Source organism: Dryobates pubescens, chromosome 39 (assembly GCF_014839835.1).
Source record: "Dryobates pubescens isolate bDryPub1 chromosome 39, bDryPub1.pri, whole genome shotgun sequence".
In the NCBI taxonomy this organism is placed as follows: Eukaryota; Metazoa; Chordata; class Aves; order Piciformes; family Picidae; genus Dryobates; species Dryobates pubescens.
The window spans coordinates 179,055-201,370 of NC_071650.1; the positions used below are offsets into that span (position 1 = coordinate 179,055).

Consider the following 22,316-nt stretch of genomic DNA (forward strand, 5'->3'; position numbering starts at 1 on the left):
GGTAGAAAGATCTGGAGGAGGCTGGGAGGTGCCACAGGAGTCAGTCACGGGCTGGGGTCCCACTCTTGTCCCAGTCTGAGTTGTTTTACCTGCTGGGCTGTCCCAAGGAGCACACCTGCAAACTCTGCTGTTGCCCAGCCCAGAGGTGCAGCTGTGATGGAGAGAAGGACACTGGCCCTGTAAGAGAGAAGCAAAGGGCTCAGAGAAGAAGATTGACCTACAAGGGATGGCTCAACACTGCCCATGGCCGGAGCTGAGCCTTGCTGAGGGCACAGATGGACAGGACTTCAGGCCAGACTCAACTCCTTGCCCAGCACACAGAAATCTGCAGGGCAGCACCACAAGAGAGCTGCCTCCAGCCTGCCACTCCCAGGCCTCTGCTGCAGCTGTCTCTTACAGCAGCTCTTGCTTTGGACTCAGTTCTCCTTCCTGGCCCTGACCACAGACCCCACTCCAGCCCACTCTGTATTCAGTTCTGCCCTGCAGGCACCTCCTGCCACCAGGACCCTGTCCAGGGCCACCTCTGTGCAGACCACTCCTCAACAGGTCAGTGAAGCCCTGAGGACACAAAGACAGGGATGTTCATGAGTCCTGCAGCTGCAGGAAAGGAGAAAGCACTTGGTTTGCTTCTTGCAAAATCTGCTCAGCCCTCACTGTGATGCTGGAGGAGTCTCCTTTTATCTCCTGAAATGCTGCCTGATTCTGGTATTTCCTGCACACATTCACCACGTGGGCCCTTGATCCTGCCCCTTTCTGTGGGGGACAAGGCCTTGTGGCACATTAAAGGCCAATCCCCACAAGGCCTAATTCCTGCCTGACCACTCCCAGCCCATCCATGTCCCCGGTGGCTTTGCTGTGCTATGGCCCTAGTCCCACAGCTCCACTGCCACTGCAGCAGGAAGGGTGGAGTGGAGAATGTTGTGGCTGAGGAAGCATCTAAAGAAGTGGACTGAAAGCAGGAGAATGGAAGGTCCCTGAGACTAAAGGCTGGAATAAGCTGGAGGACTGAAAGAACATCAAGCCCAGGGGCAAGGGTTCTGCACCAGGAGGCTGCTGAACACTGCAACAAGTTGTCCAGGGAGGTGGTTGTGGCCCTGTCCCTGGAGACAGGGCTCTGGGCAACCTGATCTAGTGGACGATGTCCCTGCTGAGTGCAGGGGGGCTTGGATTGGATGATCTCTGGAGGTCACTTCCAACCCACACCAGTGTGATTCTAGGAGGAGATGCCCCAGCCCCCTAGCAAGCTGAGCCTTCAAACTGGGCAGTGTAGGAGAATCCACCACTGCCCTTGGCAGTTACAAAATGAAGACAGAAGGAAATGCTCTCTTCTAACAAATCATAGTTGATATCAGAGAGAAAATTCACCTGCACCGGAACACCTCTGGGACGTACAAACTGTGGATTAGACTCAACCATCACAGCTCCAAAATTAACTTACAGAAACTCCATCTTGGTTAGTGTGGGTTTTAAACCTGTGAACATATGCTGTCCTTCTTAGACTGACTTGAGGGCACCCTCAGCCAGTTTGCGGCAGAAATAGGGGAGGGGCTTTGGCTCCACGCCCCAGGCTCCTGTGACGCCCTGGCCCCACGGCTTCTGACCTTGCTTCCTGCCAGCTGAGCTGACAAAAGCTCTGCACAGCTCTCAGCCTGCAGCCAGAGAGCAAAAGCTCCTCCTGCCCTGAGCCTTTCTGTGTTCAGGAAACTGGAAACCATTAGGGAATATTTATGCCAAAAGAGACTGGAGGGCACCCAGGGGCTCGATGCAGCCAGCAGAGGGGGCCGGGGCCAGGCCCTGCAGGGCACCAATGGCTCCGGTTGCTAACAGAGCAGCAGCCAGAGGGGGCCTGCAGCTGCCCCTAGCAGGGGGATTCAGCAGCACCAGGAACCCCCAAACACACCCACCCCTCCTGTGCCCCACCGATGGCCCCAGAACTGCACAGACCCCTCCCACAACAGCACAGACGCCACCCACCGACCCTACACACCTTCCCTGTGCCCCACAGCCACCCCTAGATCCCCCCCCCCCGAACTGCCCAGACCACCTCCAACACCAGAGACTCCCTCCCCAGCTACCCACAGCCCAACAGAGGTTGCCAGAATCACACAGACCCCTCCAGAACTGCACAGAGCCCCTCTCGGAAGCCCAGGACTCCCCACTCCAAACCTCTTGCCCCCTCCCCACACAACAGCCACACAGAGGCTCCCCCAGCACCACCAACTCCTACTGATACAGACATTAGATCACATAGATAAGTATATGGACAAGGCTAGGTATTAGGAGGAGGAGAGGTACTAGGCATATGTATTAGACTCAGTGTGAGGAGCCAAGTGTGTACTGCAGAACAGAGCAGCAAAGGCATTTCTGAACCTGACCTTGCAGCTCTTGGGTAAACTCTTCCAACCATTTCATAACAGGCAGCAGCAGGCCAGAGGAAGCAGCTCATCATCAGGATGATAAAGGAGCTCCTTAGCAAGCACCACATAAAGGAAAGTATCTGTTCAAGGCTAGGGGCTATGACACCTGGCAAGGAGGCAACGGAAGGACAAGCAGCCAAAGCAGTTCAGAGGTTCAAGGTGAAAAGCAGAGCTGTGAGGAAGACAACTTACTTCATCCTAGGACCCCTACTCCCCACCACCAGAGGGCTTCCCGCAGGCACAGAAGGAAGGAACGCTGGGGATGGACAATGCAAATGGCTTCTGAGAACTAATTCTCCTACCCCCCCCTTTAGTGGGATGGGAATGACCCTGTGTGGTTGGTTGGACACTACACAAACCCCTCAGTGGCACTGCGTGGTGTGCAGGCTCTGGGCAGCAATGCCTCAGCCCCCCAGGACGCCCATCCCCCCCTCAGGATCCCCCCCCAGCCCCACACACTCCCTCACCCCCTGGCAGCCGGCACCAAGGGGACACAGAGCAGGAGGAGAGCTTGGGGCAGCCCTTGGGGCTTGGCTCAGGAGCTGCTGGGGCACAGCAGCGCTCCGTAAGGCTGTGGGGTGGGGGTGGGGCAGTTATGGGGGGAGAGGAAGGTTGTGGGGCTGGGGCTGGCCTGTGGGGTAGGGGAGGGGCAGTCTGGGGGGGGTCTGCCGGGGGCTGTGGAGTTTGGATCCCTTGGGGCTGAGGGTTGCAGTCAGGATCCTTTGGGGCTCATGGGGGAAATCCTGTGGCAGGGGCTGGGGAGGGTCTGGAGCATTTGGGGGTTGCATGGGGCCTGGCTGACCATGGCACTCTGGGTGGGGCAGGAGCCACCCGGGCACCACAGGCCCCTGATGTGTCCCCAGCTGTGCCCCCACCCAGCAGCAGCTGCAGGAGGGGCTGGGGGTGCATCCTCCCCCTCCAGCCAGGACAACAAAGGCTCAAGGCCAAGGGAGAGAAGCTGAAGCTGGCAGCCAGCAAAGACAGTCTGGGGGGGCTGGGAGGGGTGCTCGGGGGGGGCTGTGGGTTTGGGGTGAGGCTGACACCTCCTTAACCTCCCTGCCCAGCTCTGCAGAAGGCCCAGCACGAGGGGCAGGCACTGTGCTGCCAGCCCAAGGGCTGAGGCAGGAGCACCCCTGGCTGCTGGCCCAGCACAGCCAGCTGCAGGCACTGGCAGGCTGGGGAGGGGATAAAGCCTGAACCCCCCAGACAGCCTCCCCCAGCTCCCTGTGCCCCCCCAGGCAGCCCACGCTGGACCCTGCCACAAGCAGGAGGAGCCAAGGCCCAGCCCAAAATGCCCCCAGGGAGAGCACAACAGCAGCCTGAGAGCTCAAAATGCCTCACTTTGGTGTGCTGGGGGAGCCCCCTCACCCCAGGGGAGCCTGAGCCCAGCCACAGCCACACAGCCACAGCTTTCCCCCGAGCGTCCCAAAGGATCCAGACCACAGCCCTCAGCCCCAGGGGATCGCACCCCCAAGCCCAGGCTGCCTCCCTCCGCCCCAGGGCTCCCCTCCGCCCCGGGCACACAAAGGCGACGCAGAGCAGGAGGCCGAGGCCGAGCTCGGAGCTCAGGAAGCTGCCGACCGCCGGCCCCGGCAGGCTCCCGGGGCCTGGCCGAGCAGAGGCCGCAGCGGCCGAGGCTCCCCCTCGGCCCCCAGAAGGCTCCAAGGCCTCAGCTCCCGGCGCGGCCCCGGGGCTCAAGGATCTCGCAGCGTGCTCCCGGGCCCGCCCAGCCCCTGCCCCGCTCCGCTCCGCTCCCGCCGCCCTCAGCGCTCCCCGGCCCCTGCCGCAGCTCACGATCCGGCAGCTGCCGCTCGCCCGCCAGCACCTCCGGCGCTTCTCCCGCGCTGCGGCACCGGGGCCGCTCCCCACGGGGCAGCACCAATGGCGGCCGCGGCCGGCAGCGGCAGCTCCTCGCTGTGCCTCGGCAGCGCCCAGGGGGAGGAGCTGCCGCGCTCCCGGCGGCTCCCATTGGCTGTTGCGCCCAGCTGTGGGCGGAACTTGCTTCCCGGCCCCGGCGCTGCTGCCGCTCCGCCTCCCACGCGGCCGCCGCATGCGGAAGGGCCGGGCCGGGGTCTCCAGCGCAGCGCTCTCTGCTCGCCCAGGCCCCGGGAGCCTGCCGGGGCCGGCGCTCGGCAGCTTCCTGTGCTCCGCGCTCGGCCTCGGCCTCCCGCTCTGCGTCGCCTTTGCTCGGCTGCCCGGTGAGGTGAGGGAGTCTCTGGGGCTGACGCGGGGGGGTCCTTGAGTTGGGATCGAAATCCCCTGCAGCTGAGGAGGGGATCCTGAGGTGGGGATCGGAATGGCCGGGGGCTCAGGGCTGTGTCGTGGGGTGGGGATCAGGGAGTGGGGTGTGCGGGCTTGGGGGTCGCTCGGGTTGGTGAAGGGGTTGTGGGGTAGGGGTCGGTGGGGCTCGGGGGAGCCTCTGTGGGGTTGCAGGGGGAATCATCCGTGGGGGTTGGGCTGGGGGCTCCTGGGGACATGCGAGGGGCGGTGTGGGGCAGGGGGGAGGTGTGTAGGGTGAGTGGGTGGCGGCTGTGCTGTTGTGGGAGGGGTGTGCGCGGCTGTGGGGCCATCGGTGGGGCTGGGGAGGCCTGGGTGTGTTTGGGGGTTCCTTGTGCTGCTGTGCTGCTGAATCCCCCTGCTAGGAGCAGCTGCAGGCCCCCTTTGGCTGCTGCTGGGTTGCAGGCGGAGCCACTGGTGGGCTGCAGGGGGCTGCCCCTGTGTCCCTGTCCCCCTCGGCTCCCTGCTGCCCTGGCAGCAGAGCTAAGCTGCAGCGGCGCTGTGGGGGCTGCTGTGGCCAGGAGAGGTGGTGGGCAGCGTGGGGGCTGGGTCGCAGGAGAGGCTCCTGTGGGGGGAGCCCTGGGGGTTTGGAGCCTTTGTGCCGGCAGCTGCCGGGCGGATGCTGTGCTCAAGGGCAGCGCCTTGGTTCCGTGCAGGAGCTGCTGCAGCAGGTGGCAGAATTGCAGCAGCTGCTGGTGTGGGAAGGGCCAGGGCCTGCCCCTGCCGCCCTGTGCTGGCCTTGGCCTTAGCCTGTGGGCTGCTTGGGGGGGCACAGGGAGTTGGGGGAGGCTGTCTGGGGGGTTCAGGGCTTTATCCCCCCCCAGCCTGCCAGTGCCTGCAGCTGGCTGTGCTGGGCCAGCAGCCAGGGGTGCTCCTGCCTCAGCCCTTGGGCTGGCAGCACAGTGCCTGCCCCTCGTGCTGGGCCTTCTGCAGAGCTGGGCAGGGAGGTTAAGGAGGTGTCAGCCTCACCCCAAACCCACAGCCCCCCCCGAGCACCCCTCCCAGCCCCCCCAGACTGTCTTTGCTGGCTGCCAGCTTCAGCTTCTCTCCCTTGGCCTTGAGCCTTTGTTGTCCTGGCTGGAGGGGGAGGATGCACCCTCAGGCCCTCCTGCAGCTGCTGCTGGGTGGGGGCACAGCTGGGGACACATCAGGGGCCTGTGGTGCCCGGGTGGCTCCTGCCCCACCCAGAGTGCCATGGTCAGCCAGGCCCCATGCAACCCCCAAATGCTCCAGACCAGCCCCTGCCACAGGATTTCCCCCATGAGCCCCAAAGGATCCTGACTGCAACCCTCAGCCCCAAGGGATCCTAACCACTAATCCCCCAGCAGAGCCCCCAGGCTCGGGGGCATAGCAGGGCAGTGTCTGGGCAGGCCCCAGGGCATGCTGAGAGCCTTTCCCTGCTGGGCCCCAGGGGCACTACCAGGAGGTGGAGTTCTCAGCCAGGACGGTGCCAGCTTGCTCTGGCTGCAGGGCAAGGCCACGGCTGGGACAAAGAACTCCTCAAAATCTTTTCCCTGTGAGCTTTTGAGAGTTTTAAAGAGATTTTGAGGCGTTTTGTAAAGTCTTCAGGAGGCTTTGGGGAAATGTGAAAAGGTTTTGAGGATTTTTCAGGCATCTTGGAAGAGCTTTGGGATCCCTAAGTGGTGAAAGTCTCTGCAGTAACATCAGGGAAGCGATCTGAATGCAGCTTGAGGTGGTTGGAGGAAGTTGTAAGAGTTGTGAATGGTTTTGATGAGTTTGTTGAAGGCTGCGAGAGTTTTAAAGAGGTGCTGATGATTTTTAAGGCAGTTTGAAAGCTCTTAAAGTGGTTTTGAAGCCTGCCAACTAGATCAATCAGCCTAGAGACTCACTCAGATCTCTCCAGAATTAGTTGTTGAGAGTTTGTCAGAGATTTTCATGATAGCTCCAGAGGTTTTGTACAGTTCTGAAGAGATTTATTTGCTTTTGAATGATACAAAGAAATAGACAAGCTCAGCAGCCCAGACTGCTCAGTTGCCTTCTGTAACAGTTTGTGAGCAGACCTGGACATGAGGAAAGATTTCCTCCTCACCTCTGTGCCTGCACACAAGTTGTACACAGTTAGTGCACACTGAGCTGCTCCATCCTCATGCTGGTTCCTGCTCGTTTCAGCTCCTCTTGTCCACACCTGGCAGTGTCTTCTGGCAGTAGGCTTGGGAGGCTCTTCCTCATGGTTGCAGTTTTCCTTTCCACCTCTGCTCTTCTGGTTGGTTTTTTCCTGTTCTTCTGCTCTCACCTGCAGGAAGGAGCTGGGCTGCCCCTGGCCTGTTTCCTGTTATGTGTACATGGCCTTAGATAAGCATTGCCTGCCCCTCAGCATTGCACTGTTGCTTGACAGCTTCCTTCCTGCATGCCAAGAGGGCATGCCAGAGGCCAGAGGGCTCCTAAATACACAGAGCATGGTTCCTGTCTTCTCTTCTATCAGTTCACAGATGGATGAGCATCAGGATCCAAGTCCTGTCGTTCAGATCTCTTGGTTTCCATAAATTCCTTTAGTTTCTGATACTGTGGCTTCCCTCCCGTGGTTCAGTTCCTGTCCTGCTGCTTCCCTCCCGTGGTTCAGTTCCTGTCCTGCTGCTTCCCTCCCGTGGTTCAGTTCCTGTCCTGCGGCTTCCCTCCCGTGGTTCAGTTCCTGTCCTGCTGCTTCCCTCCCGTGGTTCGGTTCCTGTCCTGCTGCTTCCCTCCCGTGGTTCGGTTCCTGTCCTGCTGCTTCCCTCCCGTGGTTCGGTTCCTGTCCTGCTGCTTCCCTCCCGTGGTTCGGTTCCTGTCCTGCTGCTTCCCTCCCGTGGTTCGGTTCCTGTTCTGCTGCTTCCCTCCCGTGGTTCGGTTCCTGTTCTGCTGCTTCCCTCCCGTGGTTCGGTTCCTGTTCTGCTGCTTCCCTCCCGTGGTTCAGTTCCTGTTCTGCTGCTTCCCTCCCGTGGTTCGGTTCCTGTTCTGCTGCTTCCCTCCCTTGGTTCGGTTCCTGTTCTGCTGCTTCCCTCCCGTGGTTCGGTTCCTGTTCTGCTGCTTCCCTCCCGTGGTTCGGTTCCTGTCCTGCTGCTTCCCTCCCGTGGTTCGGTTCCTGTCCTGCTGCTTCCCTCCCTTGGTTCGGTTCCTGTCATTCTGCTTCCCTCCCTTGGTTCGGTTCCTGTCCTGCTGCTTCCCTCCCTTGGTTTGGTTCCTGTTCTGCTGCTTCCCTCCTGTAGTTTGGTTCCTGTTGTGCTGCTTCCCTGCCTTGGTTCGGTTCCTGTCCTGCTGTTTCCCTCCCTTGGTTCAGTTCCTGTCATTCTGCTGCTTCCCTCCTTTGGTTCCGTTCCTGTCCTGCTGCTTCCCTCCCTTGCTTCAGTTCCTGTTGTTGGGCTTCTCTCCCTTGGTTCAGTTCCTGTCGTGCTGCTTCCCTCCCTTGGTTCAGTTCCTGTCGTGCTGCTTCCCTCCCGTGGTTCAGTTCCTATCTTGCCTCGCCTCTTCCCTCCCTTGGTTTCTTGTATGTAAATCTCCAGTTACTCTGAACAGATTAGCACAAAGAGATCAATATCAAAACTCCTTTGAGTTTTAAGAGTTTGTCAGAAATTTTCATGACATTTCCAGAGGTTTTGAACTGTCCTGAAGAGATTTATTGGATTCTGAAGATGTGCGGAGGAGTTTTGAAGACATTTGGATGGGTTTTTTTGCCATACTTGGAGAGTTCTGAGAACCCAAAACTCCTTTCAATCTCTCCAACCATCTCTAGAGAGATCTCAAAGCCTCTTTGTGTGGTTTTGGGAACTTCTGGGAGGTTGCAATAGATTTTAATGTTTTTTTTTTAGCTGCCGTTAAGAAGTTGAAAGAGAGGCTGACAATTTTCAATGCAGTTTTTAGCCTGTTTCAGCCTTTTTCTAGGGTGTTGAAAGCTAAAAGCAGGTCAGAAACTCATGAAAATTCTGACAGTGTTAGTTCTCAGAAGTCTGAAGAGATTGTCTTTGTTTCTGCAGAGTTTTTAAGAGTTAAGAGATTTTGGTGTTGGTTTCTTTTCAGGCAATTTTAAGCATTTTTCCGTGTTTTTGAAGTGTTGAAGAAGGCTAAAACCTCCCCAAACTCTGTTTGAAATGTGTTGGAAGAGTTCTGAAGAGATTTGAATGAGTTCTGAATCGCTCTGGACAGTTTGGGAAGAGATTTGGATGATTCTTCAGGTGGTCGTGAGCCTTGTGCAGCATTTTTGGAGGGTGTTGAACTCTTAGGCCTCAAAACTCATTGAGATCTCTTCAAAATTAGTTTTTGGGTGTTTTGAAGCTATTTTAATGACTTTAGAAAACATTCTGAATCTTTTAGCTGCTTTTTGAAGAGATTTGAGGGCCAAAGAACTCTCTCCCGTTTTTGATGTGTCTTTAAGATTTCTGAGCAGATGCTGATGATTTTTAAGGCAGTTTTAAGCCTCCTGTAGCATTTTTGAAGGGTGCAGAAGGCTCAAAGAAGCTCAGAGAGTCGTTAAAATCTCCACACAATGAGGAGTCTCAGAATTTAATGACTTTTGGAGAGTATTTGAAGAGGTTTTGGTGATTTTTTTCAGGTCGTTGTGAGCCTTGTGCAGCATTTTTGAAAGGTGCAGAGCACTTAGAGTAGTCTGTGCACAGGGCCAGGGAAGATACCTGGGTCTACAGCGAGAGTGCTGTAAGAGGAAGCTGCAGCAGAGGCCTGGGAGTGGCTGGCTGCAGGCAGCTCTTTTGTGATGCTGCTCTGCTGATTTCTGTGTGCTGGGGAAGGAACTGAATCTGCCCTAAAGCCCTCCCATCTCCAGGAGCCCTGTCCATCTGCTGTGCCCTCAGCAAGGCCCAGCTCTGGTGTAGGGCCATGGGCAGTGCTGAGCCATCCCTCGGAGGTCAGTCCTCTGCTCTCAGCCCTTTGCTTCTTTCTTACAGGGTCTGTGTCCTTCCTTTCCATCACATCTGCACCTCTGGGCTGGGCAAAAGCAGAGTTTGCAGATCTGCTCCTTGGGACAGCCCAGCAGGTGAAAAACTCAGACTGGGACAATAGTGGGACCCCAGTCCCCGGCTGACTCCTGTGGCACCTCCCAACCTCCTCCAGAGCCTCCTGCCCACCACATATCAGCCCTCTAGGGGCCCTGAGTTCCATCATCTGTAGTGGGAGTCTAGGGCCTCCCAGGCAGGTGAGGTTTGTTTGTGAGGGTCAGCACTGCTGCCTCTGTTGTCTGAAGCCGGAGAGATTGAAAGGCACAGCCTGGGCCAGAAACCACACTGCAAATGCTGCCAGGCCTGGGAACAGGGAGGATGAGACTACTCTGTTAGTCCCAGGGTGTCTCAGCATCCCCAGCACAGGAAACCAGGGTCTCAGCACAGGTAGTGGAGGTCTGACTCACCCACCATGGTAGTAACTGTGGCTTTAAAGGTCCCTCCTCATTGCTTGTCATAGCCAAAACCTGAGTGTTGGGAGGTGTTTGCTGTTGGGGGCTGTCCTGAGGAGGGCAGGATCTCAGCGCCTGCTCTTGGGCTGAAGTGTTTCCATCTTCTATAGGGCAGAGGTGATCCCTTTGCCCACCAGCATGGCCTCACAGAAGGACCCAGACAAGAGCTGAGAAGAGAAGCAGCACCCAGAAAACAAGATGGAGCAGCCATATGGCAGCCCTGAGGAAGAGGAGGAGGAGAAAGAGGACAACATGGAGGGTGATGAGAATGATGACTATGATGATGAATGTCTGGGGGATGATTATGACGAAGACCAGGATGAGGAGGAGCAGGATGAAGCCATGGCAGCCCGCTCTGTGCTACACAGGCATCTGAATCAGTGCCCTGAGTGCGGGCAGAGCTTCCCACCTGGCTCAGAGCCAGGGAAGCACCAATGCCCTCACCCTGGCACCTGGTCCTTCATCTGCTGTGACTGTGGCCAGAGCTTCAGCTGGAGCTCAAGTCTCACCAGGCACCATTTGATCCACACCGGAGAGAAGCCTTTCACCTGCAGTGACTGCGACCAGAGCGTTAACAGCAGTTCCACCCTGACCAACCACCCCCACACCCACACTGTTGAGAAGTCCTTTCTGTGTGGTGACTGTAATAAGAGATATCCTGACGAATCCTCCCTCAGGAAGCACCTTTGTGTGCACACTAGTGAGAAGCCCTTCACATGTGATGACTGCGGCAAGACCTTCAAAACCAGTTCCACCCTCACCATCCACCGCCGTATCCACACTGGAGAGAAGCTGTTCCCCTGTGCAGAGTGTGGCAAGAGCTTCACCACGAGCTCCACATTTATTCGGCACCAACTCATCCACAGCGGTGAGAAGCCATATGGCTGTGCCGACTGCGGCAAGAGTTTCAACCGTAGCACTCACCTTGCCCGGCACCACCGCACCCACACGGGTGAGAAGCCCTTTGTGTGTGGTGACTGCAATAAGAGATTTGCTGACAAGTCATCTCTCAGGATGCATCTTCACGTGCACACTGGTGAGAAGCTCTACACTTCTGATGCCTGTGGCAAGAGCTTCAAACACAGCTCTAGTTTCACCAACCACCATGTCCACACCAGAGAAAAGCTGTTCCCCTGTGCAGAGTGTGGTAAGAGTTTTACCCAGCGGTCCACATTCATCCGTCACCAACTCATCCACAGCAGTGAGAAGCCATATAGCTGTGCTGACTGTGGCAAGAGCTACAAAAGCAGCTCCACCCTTGACATCCATCGCCGTATCCACACTGGAGAGAAGTTGTTCCCCTGTGCTGACTGTGGCAAGAGTTTCAGCTTCAGCTCCACTCTCATCCGTCACCGCCTCATCCACACTGGAGAGAAGCCGTACAGCTGCGCCGACTGTGGCAAGACCTTCAACCGCAGCTCCAACCTGAATATTCACCGCCGTATCCACACTGGAGAGAAGCCCTTCACCTGTGCTGACTGTGGCAAGAGCTTCAGCTTCAGCTCCACCCTAAACAACCACCGCCGCACCCATACTGGAGAGAAACGCTTTGTGTGTGGGGTCTTCAAGAAGACATTTGCTGCCAGGTCCTCCCTCACAAGGCACCGTCGTGTCTGCACCAGCGAGAAAGCCTTCACTTGTGACGACTGTGGCAAGAACTTCAAAACGAGCTCCACCCTCGCCATCCACCACCGTATCCACACCGGAGAGAAGCTGTTCCCCTGTGCAGAGTGTGGCAAGAGCTTCACCACAAGCTCCCAATTCATCCAGCACCAACTCATCCACAGTGGTGAGAAGCCATACGGCTGTGCTGACTGTGGCAAGAGTTTCCACACGAGCTCCAACCTGGCCGTGCACCACCGCACCCACACTGGTGAGAAGCCCTACACCTGCCATGACTGCGGCAAGAGATTCACCCAGAAGTGTCACCTCACCAAGCACTGCCGTACTCATGCCACTGACAGGCCCACACTGGGGGACAGGCACAAATAGTGCCACACACATTCTGTTGGGGTAGGTGTGACTCCCAAGAGGGGCTTTGCAACAGTCTGAACCAAAATCTCCTTTCTTTCACTGAATTTCTCCAAGGCTGAGGGCTCTGGCAGGAACAAAAACCTCCTGCCCTTCTAAACACCAATTAGTGGTGATGAGAATAATGACAGTCATGAGTTGGCACTGCCAGAACTGCCACTGGAGCTGGGCTGACTTTGCCAGGGTTTCTCTGTCTCTTCCCCAATGCTTTGGGTCTCCCTGGGCTAAACAAAAGCCTGTCCATTGCCCAGTTGAGTCAATAAGCAACCAAAGTTCCCAAACTCCTGTATTGTTTGCTTTTGTTTCAGACAAGCCCAAATGCTGGGGGCATTTGTTAGTTAATTATAATAAAATATTTTAAGTAATAAGGAATTCTAATCAAATGTTATAAGCAGGCAGTAATGATGATAGAATAGGGTAATTGGTCCTTAATTAGCATACAATATGGTAATAATCATAATGAGATTTAAGTAATAATAAATCCTGAAAGGAATGATATGGGGTGGAGTGGATAATACAGGATAAATGCTTTTAAGTCATAAAAGCAGATAATGGCAATAGTGCCAGAGGTGGTCCTGGCAATAATAACGGTGATAGCAGCTGATCAGAGTGAAATAGTGGTACTGGTGGTACTGAACGAATAAGAAGTTATAGGGGTGGAGGAATTGTAATAAAAGGAGTTTGGAGACATTTTCCTTCAGAGAAGGTGTTTGGAAGTTCAGAGCTCAATGGTTCTCTTCCCATTTGAATGACTTTTTCTGTGTGCAGACATTTCATAAGGCCTCTGCGTAACATAAACTCTTCTTTGCTTTTCTTCAGAGGTTGATTCAGTGGCTTGATTTGAACATAGGTTTGGGGTGTTAGTATAAGGCAAGAAATTAGAATAAATGCATTGCAGAATGGTTTTGGTCTTTTCTTTGTATTAGTAATAGTGCTTTAAGATAAGGATTATGTTGGGGAAAAAGAAAAGGGGATGGGGGGGCAGAATTTTCTGGTGCATCCCAGGGAGAGCTTTGGCCTAGAGAGGAGACAGAGGATATTGTAATGTTATCCCATTCCCTTTTGCTGCATTGTTAAAGACTATTTTGGGGCTGTAATGAAGAGGTTATTCATTTTTGGTTTATGAAAATATGAAAAATATTTTCATTAATATTGAAAATTATTAATAACCATTTATCAATATTTATGTGCAGATCCTAGTGCACAATTGTGGCTATATCCCCAAAACTGCTACAGTATAACAATTTGAACTCAATTAGAAAAACCACAAAATAGTCATTTAATTAAGAACCAAAGATGCAATTCTGATGCTTGTCCACCAGATGGCGACTCGACAAGGCACTTGGCCACTGCTAGTAGCTAGAAGAGACAAAATGTCAGGGCAGTACAGCTTGAAGGAAACTTCCAGAGACTTAATTAAGATCACAAGTAATGACTCCAGACATGCTGGGGAGGCTGCTTAGAAAAGCATAGGTTACAATTCCACACGACCTATAGGTGCAGGGGTTTTAAACTGAACCATAGCTGGTGCTGAACAGGTGAAACTGAAAGATACTCTATATGCTTGTAGCTAGACTGGTTGCCTAGGCTACTGCTCTGCAGCCTGGCTGCCAACGCTGACTGGCTCCAGGGACCCAGCCGGGGCTGCAGCTGCCGTGGCCCGTCCTGTGGATGGCTCCCAGGGGTGGCCCCTTCTGGGGTGAGGGGGGGAGGGAGCAGATTTCTTCCCCTGCAGCAGCAAGGTGGGGGGCAAGACGTAGATTTCTGCTGACCGGCAGGTTCCTTTGGCAGGGCTTGAGCGGCTCCCTCGAGGAACGGTTCCTCCTGGAACTGCTAGTGAGTGTAGGGGGGAGCAACTTCTCCCCTGGCTTGCTCTGAGCTATGCAAGCGCTCCTGAATTCCTCTCGCTGACTGCTTTGGCATTTCCAAGGCTACAGGCAGTCCTTTGGAAAGCTGGATGGGCTGCTCCCGGGTGGTCCCGGCTCTGAGTTATGGGTGCGGATGGTGCTCCGGATTTCCCTGGCACATAGAGGGTTGTGGAGCAGCACGGGCAGGCTCTTCTCCCGCAACTGCAGGGTCATGCAGGATGCGGCCGAGTGCAATTCCTGCTGTGCAAGCTGGTACACAAAGGGCTGTGGCTCGCCAGTCTGCAGCTCCTGGCTGCAGCAGACGTTTTGACTTGCTAAGGTTCAAGCTAGTCCTCCCCCTCGGGGAGTTCAGTCCCTTCTAAGACGCGGTGGCTCTTATCAGCGGGACCAGAAGATTGCGACACCAGGCTGTGGTGAAGTGAAGTGAAGTGAAGGACTCTTCGTGGGCCTCCAGGTAAACTGAGGCACGGTGGCTTTTCCCAGGTTGCTGGCTTCTCTCTGAGCGGCAGAGGCCGGCGGTGTGCTTGCACGTAGAGCAGAAGGCTTAGTAGCAGGAGCAACAGCGCTTAGGAAAATTGTGACTTGTTTACCATTTGAGGTATAGGTATACATTACTCCAGCCTTGAATTGGACCAATGGTCAACCTTGATGAGACCTTTCGTCTTATGACCAAGCGTGAGGCTGGAATTATGCCCAAATTTGGAAGGAGCACAGGCTGAACACGAGCATCGCACTCGGTGGGCTCATGATGTTGTTCACCCCGAACAAGGCAGGTGGGGTTGTTCACTGTGGGCTGGCTGGCACCCTGGTCATTTGTTTTCTTGGCTCTGGGCTGAACACCCACTCCAGAAAAGAGGGGGAAGGGGAAATGTGAGCCAAACATGTTGGAACAAATTTTGGCAATATCTGAGGCATATTTCTGGGCCTAGGGTGCCTTCACCACAGCCAATTCTGATTGTCTCTCTCTTTTTCACTTAATAGCTTTTGTGCTTTCTCTGCTTTTCTAAATGTTATTTCTGTTTAACTTCAAATTCTGTGGGAGTGGGTTTGGGTTTTTTTCACTCCTTTTACCTTCTCTGGCTTGGTCCCTTACCTTCCCTGGGGAGCAAGCAGTGGATTTTCCCTTGTGTGTATTGTGGGGGTTTTTAATTTACAAATGGGGGTAATTTCAAAGCCTTTCTGCATACACATGGCTACTGACCTGCACTCTCTTGATAAGCAGCACAGCTCTTTCTCTGCTGGAACACCTCACACTAATACTTACATTTTCCCATGGGTTTTAATCCCCTCCAAGAACGTTCAGGCATTTCAAACATTCAGGGCTGCAAGCAGCCTTTTCGGGAGGCTGCCCCCATCCCTCACTCACCTGCTCCTCTGCTGCATCCTCGCCCACCCCCACGTGGCATCATGGAAGGAAAGACAGAGACAGCTGAGGGGCTGCTCTCCTTTCTGCCACCCTGAGCCAGGGACATCCTTCTTGGTAGCATTTGCACCTTCAGCACATGGCTGAGTTTTTGCTGTGCTTCTCTTCCCTGTGAGAGCTGTTGCACAGGTCTGCATCTCCGAGCGTGTCGCATGTTCCCTGGGATCTACTACCCTGAGGTCACCTTGCGGTCAGTGCTGGCAATCACCAATCTCTTCTGTCTGTTGCTCTCATAATGAAATCCTTCTATGGTTTCAGCTTGCTGAGCCTGTGTCAGTACAACTCCTTATCAGGGCACCAGAAATGGAGAGAGACAAACCTTCCTTCTGTCCAAGAGTTCCAGGAAGAGTGCTGGCACCCCTCGGTAGGCACCATCGGGGTGGCAGCCGTGCAGTGACATCAGCCTGGCACTGGAGCTGGGTGTTCTGAGCAGCTGAGGAACCCTGGGGAACACCTGCAGGTTCCTGCAGGGAACAGACCTGTTGGTTCCTCTGTCAGGGAACGCTGGCTTTAGAGACAAGGCCACCTTTGAACTGGGCACCAGCTGCAGCTCTCAGCAGTGCCCAGCCGCAGAGCAAGGGCCTGCAGCTTCGTCCCGATCCAGGTGGAGAGCGAGCTGCCAGGAACACAGCTTCTCAGCTCTGGTTGTGGCATCCCCAGGTTCCAAGCACAGCCTCACCATCAGCCTGTGCGAGAGGAACACAGCCCCCATCAGAATCTCCCGGGGTCAGGGGACAAACAAAAGCATTCCACAAAGCAAACAAGGGAAGGCTCTTTGCCACCCCCATTATTCCCATCAGAGGCTTTCTGCTTATCTAACTGCTCTGTTGGAGTCCACACTGACAGAAACTTCAGCTCCTAGGAAAAAGCTGGGACTGAACAACTTCCTTTGCAGCCTCTCTCTTCTGACTGAGAGAGATCATACCCTGCCTGGAGCCTGCACAAGCCGAGCAGAAGGAGATCCCCTGCCAGGCTGCAGGGTGAGGCTGCACCGTCGCCAGCATCCATGCTGAGGGAAGGCCCTGGAAGCACTAGGAAGGGAATTTGGAGTTTCTGGGAGCACTGGGACGGGGGTCACTGGGTATTACTGGGGGTACTGGGAGACACAGGGAGGACACCTTCCCCTGGCACAGCTTGAGACTGTGTCCTCTTGTTCTGATGCTGGTTGCCTGGGAGAAGAGACCAACCCCTTCCTGGCTACAACCACCTTTCAGGTAGTTGTAGAGAGCAAGGAGGTCACCCCTGAGCCTCCTCTTCTCCAGGCTAAGCAACCCCAGCTCCCTCAGCCTCTCCTCACAGGGCTGTGCTCCAGACCCCTCCCCAGCTTTGTTGCCCTACTCTGGACACATTCACACACTACTTATCCTCACATCCAGCAGAAGGCTCTCTGATTTAATATCCCTGTGGATGACTCCCAGCTGGTGAACAGCATCTGTGCCCAACACAGTTTCAGGCCTGTAAAACTGTGTCTCCTCTTCTGATCAGATACCTTTCTTCATCAGTGAGGTCATCATGTCACCTAAGCAGAGAGGAGAAAATACAGCTGTGAAATCAGAACACTGGAATCAGGAGACTCATTCTGTGTGAAACCCCAGGAGAATCCAAACCTAACCTTGCAGCTGGCCTTAGAGCTCCTCTTTGGAAAACTACTGCTGCCAAGACCTACAAACCCAACATCCTCTGTCAGCAAACAGCTTACCTCCAGGTAAGAGCTCCATGGTGAGATCAAGATTTCTTTCATCCTGAAAGCTATAAACCATTTTCACTACCCAGGCTCCCTCTGCTTCAACCAAAAGCTCTCTTTCTGCTCAGGTATGGGCTACCTAAAATTTGTTTTAGAAGTACTTATTATTAAGGGACAATTTAAACACTCCAATGAGGAGCATGGGATTGTATCCCTAGTCCTACAATGCATTTCCATCTTCCTTAGCCAACAAACTGCTTTCCACACACTGCTCATAAATCATGTTGTTCATAATGAGGAAGGGTCTGGAGAACAGGGCTGAGGAGCAGCTGAGGGAACTGGGCTGTTTAGTCTGGAGAAAAGGAGGCTGAAGGGAGACCTCATTGCTCTCTGCAGCTCCCTGAAAGGAATCACAGAATGGGTTGGGTTGGAAGGGACCTCCAAAGGTCATCTAGTCCAAACCCCTGCAGTAAGCAGGGACATCCTCCATACAGAACAGCTGCATTTCTATAAATAACCTGGTTCCAGACCTCTAAAACTTTTGATTTTATATCCTTTAGTGAGCTTTTCTACCCAGACTTGGGTAGAAGGGAGAAAGGAACACAGTGAGCATATAATAAGATTGTACAGTGAGGATTCAGAATGCTACACTGGTCAGAAGAAGACACAAACTCTGACTCTGGAGTCGGTCATTTGAAGTAAAACTTTGCTCAAATGTTACACTTAGCTGCAAGCAGGGAGAGTGGTTAAAGCCTCAAGGAGGAATCAACAGCTACAGATTAGATCATTTTCAGGATGTGACAAGAATCCTGTGTCTGCACCCTTCAAAGCACAGTGTACTGACTTAGATGACCACAACCCTCCCATGGATCCTTAGATGCTGACCTGGGCTGAGACAACCATTGCCTTCATCTCTCCTCTCCCTCTTGAGCAGCATGTTTTGCCAGGCTCCCTAGCCTGACCTGCTGCCATATAAAGCAGGCCACAGTAGTTGTGATTGAAGGAAAAGGGCAAGAAATGAAGATAAATGAAGATAAATGGGGAGGAAAGGTAAAAGAGGGAGGGAAAAGATAAGCTAAGAAGGACCAGCACTGCTCAGCCATGATGAGGGAAGGACAGAGGACCAGTTTCCAGGGCAGGAAGGTGATTTTGGCAGCTTGGGCAGCATTTGCACTGCCATGGGCCTCTGTTTTGTGAGCTGGGCTGCATGGAGGAATTGCACTGAGTCACTGAGAAAGGACACCAAAATAAAGGTGCTTAGATGGAGGCTTCTACAATAAAGGCTACAGGAACTGACAAAGGCCACTGCTTGCTTGCTTTCTTCTTTAACTGAAAAGTTTCTCACTTTGTTCTAATTCCCAAAAGGTTTTCACTGCATTCCTAGGGCAGTTAGAGGCTTGCTCTGGCTGTGTTTAACACCTGTAAACTCCCATCAAAGCCTCTGCAGAACACAAGATGGGGGGGAAAAGAAAAACCTAACCAAACCAACCACAGACTGCTTTATATTATTAAGTAGGAACTCGAAATCCTACAGATTCTCCCCTCCGAATTTCCCAGCGTTTCAAGACTTCAGCTCAGTTAGGGCCACAGCACCGAGCGCCCACGGGGCGGCACAGCTGCAGTACCGACCATCGCACACGCGGTGGCAGCACTGAGCACCTCCCTGGGCGTGGGGAGCAGCTCGCCGTGGCCCTCATCAGATTTCTTTTGCTGTTTAAATTAAACCCCACACCACACACAGAGCTAAGAGCCACTGCTTTCAGTTAGTATAGACACAGGCTGCGGTTTTCATTTCAAGCCCCTACGAGATCTGGGGGGTTTGAGTCTAAAAGCTTTTATAAAAGGCAGAGAATTCTACACAGAGAGAGAGATTGGCCATTGGAATGTGCTGCCCAGGGAGGTGGTGGAGTCACCATCATCGGAGGTGTTTAGAAGGAGACTTGATGGGGTGTTTGGTGCCATGGTTTAGTTGATTAGATGGTGTTGGGTGATTGGTTGGACTCGATGATCTCAAAGGTCTCTTCCAACCTGGTTTATCCTATCCTATCCTATCCTATCCTATCCTATCCTATCCTATCCTATCCTATCCTATCCTATCCTATCCTATCCTACTCTACAATAGAGGAGATGCAGGGGGGTCATTTCAAAGTCTTTTTAACATATCAACTAATACAATGCTTCACTGTCCAGATGACAATGAGAGGTTTTTCTCCGGATCGCCCCACACTCATACTCACATTTTGAAGTATTTTCAGATCCCCACAGCCGCCCTCTGCCGCTTGCCCGCCCCTTCCCCGCTTGCCCGCCGCCGCTTGCCCGCCAGACCCCGCCGCTTGCCCGCCAGACCCCGCCGCCCGCCGCCGCTTATCCGCCGGAGTCCGCCGCCCCGCGCCGCTTGCCCGCCCCTTCCCCGCCGCCCCCCGCCGCTTGCCCGCCGGACCCCCTCGCTCCCCGCCGCTTGCCCGCTCCCTCCCCGTCGCCCCCCGCCCCTTTCCCATCGCTCCCCGCCGCTTGCCCGCTCCCTCCCCGTCGCCCCCCGCCCCTTTCCCACCGCCCCCCGCCCCTTCCCTGTCGCCCCTCCGCCCGCCGCTGCCGCTTGCCGCAGCCCCCCAACCGCGGATCCACGCCAGAGTCCTGCAGCTGCCATAGAACAACTCCCGAGAGCAGCAGAGGCTGGCACCGACCTGACGCGGAGCAGGCAGCGCTGGCAGGCGGCACGCTGCTCACGGCGGAGCCGGCGGGGGGAGGGCAGGCGGAGCCAGGGCATGAGGAGCCGGCGGCGGGAGGGCAGGCGGAGCCAGGGCAGGCGGAGCCGGCGGGGGGAGGGCAGGCGGAGCCAGGGCAGGCGGAGCCGGCGGGGGGAGGGCAGGCGGAGCCAGGGCATGAGGAGCCGGCGGCGGGAGGGCAGGCGGAGCCAGGGCATGAGGAGCCGGCGGCGGGAGGGCAGGCGGAGCCAGGGCAGGCGGAGCCGGCGGGGGGAGGGCAGGCGGAGCCAGGGCAGGCGGAGCCGGCGGGGGGAGGGCAGGCGGAGCCGGCGGGGGGAGGGCAGGCGGAGCCGGCGGGGGGAGGGCAGGCGGAGCCAGGGCAGGCGGAGCCGGCGGGGGGAGGGCAGGCGGAGCCAGGGCATGAGGAGCCGGCGGGGGGAGGGCGGTGCCGTCGCGGGGAGGTCTTGGTCTCCCCAGACCCGTTTACATGTCCCCGGGCCCCCTTCATCACCCGTTAAACCCCTTTAGGTGCCCCCAGCTCGCCTTGAGATGCCAGAAGAGACATGGTGGGGGGTCCTGGGGCTGCAGGGACACCGAAAACCAGCGTGAGACCTCTCCAAATCCTGCCGGACCCCAAAACTTGAAACCCCTCAGAGACCCCTAACCCTCACAGCCCCTCCTGCCCCCCCAGCTCCTTCGGGACCCTCCAGAGAACCCCTCAGAAGCCCCCAGGAGACCCTCCAGAGGTCCCCAGACACCTCTAGATGCCCACAAAACCCCTCTAGACGCCCCAGAATATCTTTCCCTGCCGCCAAAGCCCCCTCGGAGGCCACTCACACCCTTAGCAGCAGGTGGCAGTACCTGGCCGTGCCCACAAGGCGGCAGCAGTGAGCGGCAGAGTCCGCGGCGCTAGGGACGCTGACACCCCAGCAACGCCGCGGGGCAACCCAGACACTGTGGGGACCTGACACAGAGACCCCAAAACCACACTGAGACACACACCCCCAGCCCGCAACTCCTTCGGGATCCTCCAGAGACCCCCCCGGGAGCCCGTAGGAGACCCTCCAGAGGCCCCCAGACACCTCTAGATGCCCCCAGAACCCTTCAGATGCCCCCAAATTCCCCTTTCATACCCCCAGACCCACTTTAGATGACAGCAGACCCCTTTAACAGAGCCCCAGCGCTCAGCAGGTCCGGGGCTTCTCCTGCCCCCGTGCCTGGGGAAGCAGCGCAGCTGGGCTCCCTGCAGAGCTTTGCCCGTCCAAAGGGAAAAACAACACACCACAAACCCACACGAAAGACAATCCACTGTTTTGACTGAGAGAGACACAGCTGATACTCCTGGTTCTGGTTCAGACCCACCGCCCCACCCATGCCCTGTGGCTCTGCTCAGGATGTGCTTTTCTCTTCTAGATAACGGAGGAGATACGGGACGGGGGGAGGGAGGGGTGTCATGTCAAAGCCTTCCCGCACACAAATCACTGCCGTTCTGCACTCTCTCGATGAGCAGCACAGCTTTTCCTCTGCTGGGACACCTCACACTCACACTTTTCCAGGGCTTTCCATCCCCTCCAAGAACGTTCAGGCATTTCAGACGTGCAGGGCTGCAAGCAGCCTTCTGGGGAGGCTGCCCCCACCCCTCCCTCACTGCTCCTCTGCTGCATCCTCGCCCACCCCCACGTGGCATCACGGAAGGAAAGACAGGCAGCTCTCCGGTTCTTTTATCACCCCGAGCCGGGGACAGCCTTCCAGGTAAGATCTGCAGCTTCAGCACGCAGCTGAGCTTTGCTCTCACCAGTCGAACCCTTCGGTGGTTTCAGGTTTCTGAGCCTGTGTCGGCACAAGTCCTTGCCGGGGCACCGCAAACAGAGAGGCAAACCTTCCACCTTCCTTCTGCCCAAGAGATCCGGGCTAAGCAACCCCAGCTCCCTCAGCCTCTCCTCACAGGGCACCCCGGGCTCTGCAGAGGCTTCCCACTTCAGCGCGACTCACCCAAGCGGCACAGGGCGCCGGGAGGGGCACCCTGGGCAGTGGAGCTGGGCATGCAAAGCGGCGGCCAGAGCGGCCGCACCACCCTGCTTGCAGGGGGCTGGAGCCGCTGCTGGCATCGCGAAGCGCCCGGGATGCCAGGGCACTGACTTACAGGGCAGCCCTGGCCCCGAAGGCCCACGGAGGGTCCTCCTCTCCGCTTCAGGGGCATCTCGACCCACACCCTGCCAACGGGGTGGGCACCCCACACAGGCTGCCAGCTGAGCACAAAGGCACTCGGACCCCGACACAGCCCCCCGGGGGGGGGGTCCCTCCTTGAACCTCCTGCCGGGCAGTGGCACCCGCCAAGGAATTTCCTCCCTGTTTAATTACCCTCTCCACACTTTGTTTCCCCATTGCAAACCCCTCTGTGGCTCTGCTTTTTATTCTCGACCCTCTTCACACAGAGCAGAGGAGATACAGGGCAGGGGGGCAGTTAAAAACATCTCTCTTTTACATCTAAATTAGGATAATTCCTCCACATCCAG

At 55.9% G+C, this 22,316-nt stretch overlaps 2 protein-coding genes across 2 annotated transcripts in view; one reads left to right on the forward strand and one right to left on the reverse strand.

The window, feature by feature from the left end:
* The window catches only part of LOC104307942 (uncharacterized), a 70,061-nt gene that overhangs the window by 32,561 nt on the left and 15,184 nt on the right, over positions 1–22,316 (reverse strand). The gene's annotated exons all lie outside the window — the stretch shown is intronic.
* Positions 10,396–12,193, forward strand: LOC104302555 (gastrula zinc finger protein XlCGF26.1-like). The gene has a single exon (XM_054177309.1). The coding sequence runs from the start codon at positions 10,432–10,434 to the stop codon at positions 12,079–12,081; it is 1,650 nt and encodes a 549-aa protein (XP_054033284.1). The 5' UTR covers positions 10,396–10,431; the 3' UTR covers positions 12,082–12,193.

Excerpts from the sequence above, each read along its gene's own strand:
- LOC104302555 (XM_054177309.1), top strand. The coding sequence starts at position 10,432 with ATGGCAGCCCGCTCTGTGCTACACAGGCATCTGAATCAGTGCCCTGAG.